A 13,313-nucleotide genomic window follows, 5' to 3' on the forward strand; every position below is an offset into this window, starting at 1 on the left:
TGTCATTGTCGGAGGGTCAGTGCTGAGGGAGTGGGCACTGTCGGAGGGTCAGTGCTGAGGGAGTGGGCACTGTCGGAGAGTCAGTGCTGAGGGAGTGCCGCACTGTCGGAGGGTCAGTGCTGACGGAGTTGTCATTGTCGGAGGGTCAGTGCTGAGGGAGTGGGCACTGTCGGAGGGTCAGTGCTGAGGGAGTGGGCACTGTTGGAGGGTCAGTGCTGAGGGAGTGGGCATTGTCGGAGGGTCAGTGCTGAGGGAGTGGGCACTGTCAGAGGGTCAGTGCTGAGGGAGTGGGCACTGTCGGATGGTCGATGCTGAGGGAGTGGGCACTGTCGGAGGGTCAGTGCTGAGGGAGTGGGCACTGTCGGAGGGTCAGTGCTGAGGGAGTGGGCACTGTCGGAGGATCGGTGCTGAGGGAGTGGGCACTGTCGGAGGGTCGGTGCTGAGGGAGTGGGCACTGTCGGAGGGTCAGTGCTGAGGGAGTGCCGTACTGTCGGAGGGTCAATGCTGATGGAGTGGGCACTGTGGGAGGGTCAGTGCTGAGGGAGTGGGCACTGTCTGATGGTCAGTGCTGAGGGAGTGGGCACATTCAGCGGTTTAGTGCTGAGGGAGTAGGCACTGTCGGAGGGTCAGTGCTGAGGGAGTGCTGCACTGTCGGAGGGTCAGTGCTGAGGGAGTGGGCACTGTCGGAGGGTCAGTGCTGAGGGAGTGGGCACTGTCGGAGGGTCAGTGCTGAGGGAGTGGGCACTGTCGGAGGGTCAGTGCGGAGGGAGTGCTGCACTGTCAGAGGGTCAGTGCTGAGGGAGTGCTGCACTGTCAGAGGGTCAGTGCTGTGGGCGTGGGCACTGTCGGAGGGTCAGTGCTGAGGGAGTGGGCACTGTCGGAGGGTCAGTGCTGACGGAGTTGTCATTGTCGGAGGGTCAGTGCTGAGGGAGTGGGCACTGTCGGAGGGTCAGTGCTGAGGGAGTGGGCACTGTTGGAGGGTCAGTGCTGAGGGAGTGGGCATTGTCGGAGGGTCAGTGCTGAGGGAGTGGGCACTGTCAGAGGGTCAGTGCTGAGGGAGTGGGCACTGTCGGATGGTCGATGCTGAGGGAGTGGGCACTGTCGGAGGGTCAGTGCTGAGGGAGTGGGCACTGTCGGAGGGTCAGTGCTGAGGGAGTGGGCACTGTCGGAGGATCGGTGCTGAGGGAGTGGGCACTGTCGGAGGGTCGGTGCTGAGGGAGTGGGCACTGTCGGAGGGTCAGTGCTGAGGGAGTGCCGTACTGTCGGAGGGTCAATGCTGATGGAGTGGGCACTGTGGGAGGGTCAGTGCTGAGGGAGTGGGCACTGTCAGATGGTCAGTGCTGAGGGAGTGGGCACATTCGGCGGTTTAGTGCTGAGGGAGTAGGCACTGTCGGAGGGTCAGTGCTGAGGGAGTGCTGCACTGTCGGAGGGTCAGTGCTGAGGGAGTGGGCACTGTCGGAGGGTCAGTGCTGAGGGAGTGGGCACTGTCGGAGGGTCAGTGCTGAGGGAGTGGGCACTGTCGGAGGGTCAGTGCGGAGGGAGTGCTGCACTGTCAGAGGGTCAGTGCTGAGGGAGTGCTGCACTGTCGGAGGGTCAGTGCTGAGGGAGTGGGCACTGTCGGAGTGTCGGTGCTGAGGGAGCGGGCACTGTCAGAGGGTCAGTGCTGAGGGAGCACCACACTGTTGGTGGGTCAGCGCTGAGGGAGTGCCGTACTGTTGGAGGGTCAGTGCTGAGGGAATGGGCACTGTCGGAGGGTCAGTGCTGAGGGAGACGGCACTGTGGGAGGGTCAGTGCTGAGGGAGTGGGCACTGTCGGATGGTCAGTGCTGAGGGAGTGGGCACTGTCGGAGGGTCAGTGCTGAGGGAGTGGGCACTGTCGGAGGGTCAGTGCTGAGGGAGTGCTGCACTGTCGGAGGGTCAGTGCTGAGGGAGTGCTGCACTGTCGGAGGGTCAGTGCTGAGGGAGTGGGCACTGTCGGAGGGTCAGTGCTGAGGGAGTGGGCACTGTCGGAGGGTCAGTGCTGAGGGAGTGCTGCACTGTCGGAGGGTCAGTACTGAGGGAGTGGGCACTGTCGGAGGGTCAGTGCTGTGGGCGTGGGCACTGTCGGAGGGTCAGTGCTGAGGGAGTGGGCACTGTGGGAGGGTCAGTGCTGAGGGAGTGGGCACTGTTGGAAGGTCAGTGCTGAGGGAGTGGGCACTGTCGGAGGATCAGTGCTGAGGAAGTGGGCACTGTTGGAGGGTCAGTGCTGAGGAAGTGGGCACTGTCGGAGGGTCAGTGCTGAGGGAGTGCTGCACTGTCGGAGGGTCAGTGCTGAGGGAGTGAGGCACTGTCGGAGGGTCAGTGCTGAGGAAGTGGGCACTGTTGGAGGGTCAGTGCTGAGGGAGTGGGCACTGTCGGAGAGTCAGTGCTGAGGGAGTGAGGCACTGTCGGAGGGTCAGTGCTGAGGGAGTGAGGCACTGTCGGAGGGTCAGTGCTGAGGGAGTGAGGCACTGTCGGAGGGTCAGTGCTGAGGGAGTGCTGTACTGTGTTTGAATCCTGGTGTTCTGTGTCCCTAACTCTCTGAATAAATGATGCTGTTTAATAATGGAGACAGCTCACCAGTTTGGACCCGAACTCTGAGCTCCAGTTACACAGATGCCATTGTTACTGCAGTGATACCTGCTCCGCCAATGCCAACCCCAGCCTTGCCATCACCCTGGAGCTGTACCCAGATATTTATTGTCCATCGCCAGATGTCCCCAGAGGAGGGGTCTGTCAGTTTGGTTAAAATAGAGAATAACAGATACCCCGGGAGGGTGTTACAGACTGGAATCTAATCGAGGGGTTCGGGGTGGTTTATATACAGAATAACAGCTTCCTGGGAGTGTCTTACAGACTGGAATCTAATCGAGAGTTTCGGGGTAGTTTATATGCAGAATAACAGATACCCGGGAGAGAGTTACAGACAGGAATCTAATCGAGGGGTTCGGGGTGGTTTATATTCAGAATAACAGATACCCAGGTGGGAGTTACAGACTGGAATCTAATCGAAGGGTTCGGGGTGGTTTATATACAGAATAACAGATACCCGGGAGGGAGTGACAGACAGGAATCTAATCGAGGGGTTCAGGATGGGGTTTATATACAGAATAACAGATACCCAGGTGGGAGTTACAGACTGGGATCTAATTGATGGGTTTCGGGGTGGTTTATATACAGAATAACAGCTCCCCGGGAGGGAATTACAGACTGTAATCTGATGGAGGGGTTTGGGGTGGTTTATATACAGAATAACAGATACCCCGGGAGGGAGTTACAGAATGGGATCTAATCGAGGGGGTTCGGGGTGGTTTATATACAGAATAACATATACCCCGGGAGGGAGTTACAAACTGGAATCTAACCGAGGGATTCGGGATGGTTTATATACAGAATAACAGATACCCCGGGAGGGAGTTACAGACTGGAATCTAATCGAAGGGTTCGGGGTGGTTTATATACAGAATAACAGATACTCCGGGAGGGAGTAACAGACTGATATCTAACCGAGGGGTTCGGGGTGGTTTATATACAGAATAACAGATACCCGGGAGGGAGTTACAGACTTGAATCTAACCGAGGGGTTCGGGGTGAGGTTTATATACAGAATAACAGATACCCGGGAGGGAGTTCCAGACAGGAATCTAATCGAGTGGTTCAGGATGGGATTTATATACAGAATAACAGATAACAGGGAGGGAGTTACAGACTGGAATCAAATCAAGGGGTTCGAGGTGGTTTATATACAGAATAACAGATACCCGGGAGGGAGTTACAGATTGGGATCTAATCGAGGGGTTCAGGGTGGTTTACATACAGAATAACAGATACCCCGGGAGGGAGTGACAGACTGCAATCTAATCAAGGGGTTCGGGATGGTTTATATACAGAATAACAGCTCCCCGGGAGGGAATTACAGACTGGAATGTAATCGAGGGGTTTGGAGTGGTTTATATACAGAATAACAGATACCCCGGGAGGGAGTTACAGACAGGAATCTAATTGAGGGGTTCTGGGTGGTTTACATACAGAATAACAGATACTCCGGGAGGGAGTAACAGACTGGAATCTAACCGAGGGGTTCAGGGTGGTTTATATACAGAATGACAGATACCCCAGGAGGGAGTTACAAACTGGAATCTAATCAAAGGGTTTGGGATGGTTTATATACAGAATAACAGATACCCGGGAGAGAGTTACATACTGGGATCTAATCGAGGGGTTCGGGGTGGTTTATATACAGAATAACAGATACCCGGGAGGGAGTTACAGGTTGGGATCTAATCGAGGGGTTCAGGGTGGTTTACATACAGAATAACAGATACCCCGGGAGGGAGTTACAGACTGGAGTCTAATCAAGGGGTTCGGGATGGTTTATATACAGAATAACAGCTCCCTGGGAGGGAGTTACACTGGAATGTAATCGAGGGGTTTGGAGTGGTTTATATACAGAATAACAGATACTCCGGGAGGGAGTAACAGACTGGAATCTAACCGAGGGGTTCGGGTGGTTTATATACAGAATAACAGATACCCGGGAGGGAGTTACAGACTGGAATCAAATCAAGGGTTTCGGGGTGATTTATATACGGAATAACAGATACCCCGGAGGGAGTTACAAACTGGAATCTAATCGAAGGGTTCGGGATGGTTTATATACAGAATAACAGATACCCCGGGAGGGAGTTACAGGTTGGAATCTAATCGAGTTGTTCGGGGTGGTTTATATACAGAATAACAGATACCCAGGAGGGAGTTACAGACTGGAATCTAATCGAGGGGTTCGGGGTGGGGTTTATATACAGAATAACAGATACCCGGGGAGGGAGTTAGAGACTGGAATCTAATCGAGGGGTTCGGGGTGGTTTATATACAGAATAACAGATACCCCGGGAGGGAGTTACAGACTGGAATCTAATCGAGGGGTTCGGGGTGGTTTATATACAGAATAACAGATACCCCGGGAGGGAGTTACAGACTGGAATCTAATCGAGGGGTTCGGGGTGGGGTTTATATACAGAATAACAGATACCCGGGGAGGGAGTTAGAGACTGGAATCTAATCGAGGGGTTCGGGGTGGTTTATATACAGAATAACAGATACCCCGGGAGGGAGTTACAGACTGGAATCTAATCGAGGGGTTCGGGGTGGTTTATATACAGAATAACAGATACCCCGGAGGGAGTTACAGACTGGAATCTAATCGAGGGGTTCGGGGTGGTTTATATACAGAACAACAGATACTCCGAGGGAGAGTTACAGATTGGGATCTAATCGAGGGGTTCGGGGTGGTTTATATGCAGAATAACAGATACCCGGGAGGGAGTTCCAGACTGGAATCAAATCAAGGGGTTCGAGGTGGTTTATATATGGAATAACAGATACCCCGGGAGGGAGTTACAAACTGGAATCTAATCGAAGGGTTCAGGGTGGGGTTTATATACAGAATAACTGATACCCGGGGAGGGAGTTAGAGACTGGAATCTAATCGAGGGGTTCGGGGTGGTTTATATACAGAATAACAGATACCCCGGGAGAGAGTTACAGACTGGAATCTAATCGAGGGGTTCGGGGTGGTTTATATACAGAATAACAGATACCCCGGAGGGAGTTACAGACTGGAATCTAATCGAGGGGTTCGGGGTGGGGTTTATATACAGAATAACAGATACCCGGGGAGGGAGTTAGAGACTGGAATCTAATCGAGGGGTTCGGGGTGGTTTATATACAGAATAACAGATACCCCGGGAGGGAGTTACAGACTGGAATCTAATCGAGGGGTTTGGGGTGGTTTATATACAGAATAACAGATACCCGGGAGGGAGTTACAGACTGGAATCTAATCGAGGGGTTCGGGGTGGTTTATATACAGAATAACAGATACCCCGGGAGGGAGTTACAGACTGGAATCTAATCGAGGGGTTCGGGGTGGTTTATATACAGAATAACAGATACCCCGGGAGGGAGTTACAGACTGGAATCTAATCGAGGGGTTCGGGGTGGTTTATATACAGAATAACAGATACCCCGGGAGGGAGTTACAGACTGGAATCTAATCGAGGGGTTCGGGGTGGTTTATATACAGAACAACAGATACTCCGAGGGAGAGTTACAGATTGGGATCTAATCGAGGGGTTCGGGGTGGTTTATATGCAGAATAACAGATACCCGGGAGGGAGTTCCAGACTGGAATCAAATCAAGGGGTTCGAGGTGGTTTATATATGGAATAACAGATACCCGGGAGGGAGTTACAGACTGGAATCTAATCGAAGGGTTCAGGGTGGGGTTTATATACAGAATAACTGATACCCGGGAGGGAGGTACAGACAGGAATCTAATCGAGGGGTTCGGGGTGGTTTATATACAGAATAACAGATACCCGGGAGGGTGTTACAAACTGGAATCTAATTGAGAGTTTCGGGGTGGTTTATATACAGAATAACAGATACCCCGGGAGGGAGTTACAGACTGGGATCTAATCAAGTGGTTCGGGGTGGTTTATATACAGAATAACAGATACCCGGGAGGGAGTTACAGACTGGGATCTAATCGAGGGGCTTGGGGTGGTTTATATACAGAATAACAGATACCCCGGGAGGGAGTTACAGACTGGAATCTAATCGAGGGGTTCGGGGTGGTTTATATACAGAATAACAGATACCCCGGGAGGGAGATACAGACTGGAATCTAATCGAGGGGTTCCGGGTGGTTTATATACAGAATAACAGATACCCCGGGAGGGAGTTACAGACTGGAATCTAATCGAGGGGTTCGGGGTGGGGTTTATATACAGAATAACAGATATTCGGGGAGGGAGTTAGAGACTGGAATCTAATCGAGGGGTTCGGGGTGGTTTATATACAGAATAACAGATACCCCGGGAGGGAGTTACAGACTGGAATCTAATCGAGGGGTTCGGGGTGGTTTATATACAGAATAACAGATACCCCGGGAGGGAGTTACAGACTGGAATCTAATCGAGGGGTTCGGGGTGGTTTATATACAGAATAACAGATACCCCGGGAGGGAGTTACAGACTGGAATCTAATCGAGGGGTTCGGGGTGGTTTATATACAGAACAACAGATACTCCGAGGGAGAGTTACAGATTGGGATCTAATCGAGGGGTTCGGGGTGGTTTATATGCAGAATAACAGATACCCGGGAGGGAGTTCCAGACTGGAATCAAATCAAGGGGTTCGAGGTGGTTTATATATGGAATAACAGATACCCCGGGAGGGAGTTACAAACTGGAATCTAATCGAAGGGTTCAGGGTGGGGTTTATATACAGAATAACTGATACCCGGGGAGGGAGTTAGAGACTGGAATCTAATCGAGGGGTTCGGGGTGGTTTATATACAGAATAACAGATACCCCGGGAGGGAGTTACAGACTGGAATCTAATCGAGGGGTTCGGGGTGGTTTATATACAGAATAACAGATACCCCGGGAGGGAGTTACAGACTGGAATCTAATCGAGGGGTTCGGGGTGGTTTATATACAGAATAACAGATACCCCGGGAGGGAGTTACAGACTGGAATCTAATCGAGGGGTTCGGGGTGGTTTATATACAGAATAACAGATACCCGGGAGGGAGTTACAGACTGGAATCTAATCGAGGGGTTCGGGGTGGTTTATATACAGAACAACAGATACTCCGAGGGAGAGTTACAGATTGGGATCTAATCGAGGGGTTCGGGGTGGTTTATATGCAGAATAACAGATACCCGGGAGGGAGTTCCAGACTGGAATCAAATCAAGGGGTTCGAGGTGGTTTATATATGGAATAACAGATACCCGGGAGGGAGTTACAAACTGGAATCTAATCGAAGGGTTCAGGGTGGGGTTTATATACAGAATAACTGATACCCGGGGAGGGAGTTAGAGACTGGAATCTAATCGAGGGGTTCGGGGTGGTTTATATACAGAATAACAGATACCCCGGGAGGGAGTTACAGACTGGAATCTAATCGAGGGGTTCGGGGTGGTTTATATACAGAATAACAGATACCCCGGGAGGGAGTTACAGACTGGAATCTAATCGAGGGGTTCGGGGTGGGGTTTATATACAGAATAACAGATACCCGGGGAGGGAGTTAGAGACTGGAATCTAATCGAGGGGTTCGGGGTGGTTTATATACAGAATAACAGATACCCCGGGAGGGAGTTACAGACTGGAATCTAATCGAGGGGTTCGGGGTGGTTTATATACAGAATAACAGATACCCCGGGAGGGAGTTACAGACTGGAATCTAATCGAGGGGTTCGGGGTGGTTTATATACAGAATAACAGATACCCCGGGAGGGAGTTACAGACTGGAATCTAATCGAGGGGTTCGGGGTGGTTTATATACAGAACAACAGATACTCCGAGGGAGAGTTACAGATTGGGATCTAATCGAGGGGTTCGGGGTGGCTTATATGCAGAATAACAGATACCCAGGAGGGAGTTCCAGACTGGAATCAAATCAAGGGGTTCGAGGTGGTTTATATATGGAATAACAGATACCCCGGGAGGGAGTTACAAACTGGAATCTAATCGAAGGGTTCAGGGTGGGGTTTATATACAGAATAACTGATACCCGGGAGGGAGGTACAGACAGGAATCTAATCGAGGGGTTCGGGGTGGTTTATATACAGAATAACAGATACCCGGGAGGGTGTTACAAACTGGAATCTAATCGAGGGGTTCGGGGTGGGGTTTATATACAGAATAACAGATACCCGGGAGGGAGTGACAGACTGGAATCTAATCGAGGGGCTTGGGGTGGTTTATATACAGAATAACAGATACCCCGGGAGGGAGTTACAGACTGGAATCTAATCGAGGGTTCGGGGTGGGGTTTATATACAGAATAACAGATACCCCGGGAGGGAGTTACAGACTGGAATCTAATCGAGGGGTTCGGGGTGGTTTATATACAGAATAACAGATACCCCGGGAGGGAGTTACAGACTGGAATCTAACCGAGGGGTTCGGGGTGGTTTTTATTCTGAAATAACAGAAATTGAAATGTTTTGCAAAACACATGAGCAGACATCCGCCATTCGGCCCATCACCTTTCCTCGGCCATTCGATGAGATTGTGGCTGATCTGCCCTTTGTCAACTCTAACATCCTGCCTTTTCCACTAATTACCCTCGACCTCCCCCCTTCCTGATTAAATCTCTCTCTCTCTCTCAACCGGGACTGTACATAATGTTCCAGCTTCAACAGCCTTCTGTCGGAAAATATCCCTCAGATTCCCTCCCCTCGGAGAGAGAGGAAATGCCTCCCTGTCTCTGTCTTCAATGGGGTGACCCCTTTATTCTGAGATGGTGCCCCTCTGGCTCCTAGACTCTCCCTCACAAAGCGGGGAACCACCTCTCCACATCTCCCCCCATCCACCACCTCCGAGAATCCCGGACATTTCAATCAAGTCGTCTCTCGTTCATCAACTCCAACGAGTTCCAGGCCCCAACCAACTCAACCTCTCCCTCATGAGGGAGTCCCTCCGCCCCCGGGACCAGCCGAGAGAGCCTGCTCTATCTCTGCTTGGATACGAGGCCCTGAACCTGTTCACAATCTTCCAGCTGTGGCCTGACTCGTGCCTTGTATCCGTTTAGCAAGTGACCCCCTGAGTTTTATCCTCGATCCCTGTAAAATAAAGACCAATGTCCCCCCGGCCTTCCCCCCCCCCCCCTCCCCCCGCCCCTCGCTGAACCCAGACACTCCCCTTTCTGTGATTGATGGATGGGGACTCCCCAGTCCCTCTGTGCTCTGGCCTTCTGCTGTCATTCTCCATGGCAATAATATTCAGCTCCTCTGTACCTCCTGCCGTAGTGTTCCCCTCCCGTTTCCCCAACGTTACACTCCACCTGCTGAGTGTTTACCCCCTCCCTTCTCCTGTCTATATCCCCCTGGAGACTCGGTGAGTCTTCCTCAGCCCTCGCCTTCCCACCTCTTCATGTCACATCCACAAACCAGGCCGCACTCTGGTTCCTTTCCTCCTCCAACTCGTTCATGTCAGTAACTGTGGGCCCCCCCTCACGCTGATCCCTGTGGGCCCCGCGCTGACCCCTGTGGGCCCCACGCACTGACCCCTGTGGGCCCCGCACTGACCCCTGTGGGCCCTGCACTGACCCCTGTGGGCCCCCCCGCACTGACCCCTGTGGGCCCCTCGCGCTGACCCCTGTGGGCCCCGCTCTGACCCCTGTGGGCCCTGCACTGACCCCTGTGGACCCCGCACTGACCCCTGTGGGCCCTCCCGCACTGACCCCTGTGGGCCCCCCGCACTGACCCCTGTTGTCCCCCTTGCACTGACCCCTGTGGGCCCCCCGCACTGACCCCTGTGGGCCCCCCGCGCTGACCCCTGTGGACCCCGCACTGACCCCCTGTAGGCCCCGCGCTGACCCCTGTGGACCCCGCACTGACCCCTGTGGGCCCCGCACTGACCCCTGTGGCCCCCCCGCACTGACCCCTGTGGGCCCCCCCACACTGACCCCTGTGGGCCCCCGCACTGACCCCTGTGGGCCCCCGCACTGACCCCTGTGGGCCCCCTCGCACTGACCCCTGTGGGCCCCGCACGCTGACCCCTGTAGGCCCCCGCACTGACCCCTGTGGGCCCCCTCGCACTGACCCCTGTGGGCCCCGCACGCTGACCCCTGTGGGCCCTGCACTGACCCCTGTGGGTCCCGCACTGACCCCTGTGGGGCCCGCACTGACCCCTGTGGGCCCCACACTGACCCCTGTGGGCCCCGCACTGACCCCTGTGGGCCCCGCGCTGACCCCTGTGGGCCCCCCCCGCACTGACCCCTGTGGGCCCCCCCACGCGCTGACCCCTGTGGGCCCCGTGCTGACCCCTGTGGGCCCCCCACACTGACCCCTGTGGGGCCCCGCACTGACTCCTGTGGGCCCTGCACTGACACCTGTGGGCCCCCCCACACTGACCCCTGTGGGCCCCCGCAGTGACCCCTGTGGGCCCCCGCACACTGACCCCTGTGGGTCCCACACTGACCCCTGTGGGTCCCACACACTGACCCCTGTTGGCCCCCATGCACTGACCCTTGTGGCTCCCGCACTGACCCCTGTGGGCCCCACACTGACCCCTATGGCCCTCCACCGGTTACAGGCCGCAGCCTGAAAACCTCCCACTTTATCCCGACTCTCTGTTTTATCCTGGTGGGTGAACCAATCCTCTCTCTTGTGCTAATACACCTCTCCCTTCATGTGGGACCTTATCAAACCCCATCGAAAATCCAAATACATTACATCGGCTGTTTCCCCTTTGTCCACCCTTCCTGTTGCCTACTCTAAAGGATTTATCTGGAATAATTTTTCCCTGTGAACCCTGCTTGATTAGTTTGTTTATGTATAAATGCTTTGATGGGACCGCCATAATAAACTCCGACAGTTTTCCAATCACAGATGTTAAGCTAACTGGCCCTGAGTTGGCTTCGTTTGTAACTCCTTCCATTTTGAGAAACATTGTATTGGCCATCCCTCTCTCTCACACCGTTCCATCGCCCTCTCTTACCCTCACCCTCTGGGACATTCCCAGAATCTTAGAATTCCTGATTAATTACCTCCCCTTTGCGTCCACTGTCTCTTCCATCGAATCCCTCCAAATGTGGAAACAAGCCATTCAGCTCACCCAACCCACCCAAGGACATCTCAGCCCGACCCCAACCTCCGACCCTACAGCACTGCATTTCCCATGGCCCACCCACCCTTCCCTGCACATCCCTGGGCACTATGGGACAATTTCCCATGGCCCACCCACCCTTCCCTGCACATCCCTGGGCACTATGGGACAATTTCCCATGGCCCACCCACCCTTCCCTGCACATCCCTGGACACTATGGGACAATTTCCCATGGCCAATCCACCCTAACCTGCACATCCCTGGGCACTATGAGGCGTGGGAGCAGTGGGGGTGTGGGGGCAGTGGGGGGATGTGGGGGCGGTGTTCCTATGTCCTTCTGGATGGAAGTGGCCGTGGTTTTGGAAGGTGCTGCCCCCTCAGTGGGTATTCTGGTCTGTTTGCCCCCTCAGTGGGTATTCTGGTCTGTTTGCCCCCTCAGTGAGTATTATGGTCTGTTTGCCCCCTGCAGGCCCGCAGTATGGATAACCTGGATACTCCCGGAGATTTGCCGCGCTCCCAGACTCGGGGAAAGAGTGTGAAAAGGTAACTCAGCTTCTCCCCTTACCCCCAAAACCCCTCCCCTTACCCCCAAAACCCAACACCCCGACCCCAAACCCCACCCCGACCCTAAACCCCACCCCTGACCCTAAACCCCACCCCCGACCCCAAAACCCCACCCCTCGACCCCAAACCCCACCCCCTGACCCCCAAACCCCACCCCGACCCTAAATCCCACCCCCTGACCCTAAACCCCACCCCTGACCTCAAAACCCCACCCCGACCCCCAAACCCCCACCCCCGACCCCCAAACCCCACCCCGACCCCAAACCCCTCCCTCTGACCCCCAAAACCCCACCCCTGACCCCCAAACCCCACCCTCTGACCCCAAACCCCTCCGCCCTTACCCCTAATCCCATCCCTCTGAACCCCCAAACCCTTCCCCTGACCCCCAACCCCATTCCCCCTTACCCCAAACCCTTCCCCTGACCCCCAACCCCATTCCCCCTTACCCCAAACCCTTCCCCTGACCCCCAACCCCATTCCCCCTTACCCCAAACCCTTCCCCTGACCCCCAGCCCCATTCCCCCTTACCCCAAACCCCTCCCTCTTTCCCCCAACCCCTCCCTTTATGCCCAGCCCCAATTACCCCAAACCCCCTTCATGACCCTATTCCCCCACCCCTATCCCAATCACCCTCCCTCAGCCACGGTATTCCCCCGTCCCATTTCACTCACTCTTTCCCTCCATCTCCCTCTACGCCCTCCCTATCCCTCTGTCCTCCTCCCTCCCCCTCTCTCCCAACCTCTCTCCCTCTCTCTCCCCCTCCCTCCCTCTCCCTCTCCTGCCTCCCCCTACCTCTCTCACTGCTTTCTCTCTCTCTCTCTTCCTCCAGGCCCTCCATTGTAAAGGGTCACTTCCCGAGATTGGCGGACTGTGCTCATTTCCATTATGAAAACGTGGACCTGCAGAACATCCAGGTAACTCCGCCCCCCCGGCACTCTCCCCCTGACCCTTCCCTCACACTCCCCTCCTACTGCCCTCCCTACAGCCAATCCACCAGCCCCCGCTCTCCCCATCCACCCCGTGACACTCCATCACCAATACCCCGCAGACTCACTCAGTGACTGCACTGCTCACTTCACCGTGATACCGTGTCTGTCTGTCTGTCTG

The 13,313-nt window shown here is 54.6% G+C and overlaps 1 protein-coding gene across 1 annotated transcript in view; it reads left to right on the forward strand.

The window, feature by feature from the left end:
* LOC132808797 (rho GTPase-activating protein 33-like) overlaps positions 1 to 13,120 on the forward strand; it is a gene marked incomplete at its 3' end in the record, with an annotated part of 46,650 nt that extends 33,530 nt beyond the window's left edge. Inside the window, exons 3-4 of the mRNA XM_060822251.1 lie at positions 12,112 to 12,185; positions 13,036 to 13,120. Of these exons, the coding sequence (XP_060678234.1) occupies positions 12,112 to 12,185; positions 13,036 to 13,120 (159 nt within the window). The remainder of the gene's footprint in view (positions 1 to 12,111; positions 12,186 to 13,035) is intronic.
* Positions 13,121 to 13,313: the final 193 nt, after the last annotated feature.

This window comes from Hemiscyllium ocellatum (genome assembly GCF_020745735.1).
Source record: "Hemiscyllium ocellatum isolate sHemOce1 chromosome 38 unlocalized genomic scaffold, sHemOce1.pat.X.cur. SUPER_38_unloc_7, whole genome shotgun sequence".
Lineage (NCBI taxonomy): Eukaryota > Metazoa > Chordata > Chondrichthyes > Orectolobiformes > Hemiscylliidae > Hemiscyllium > Hemiscyllium ocellatum.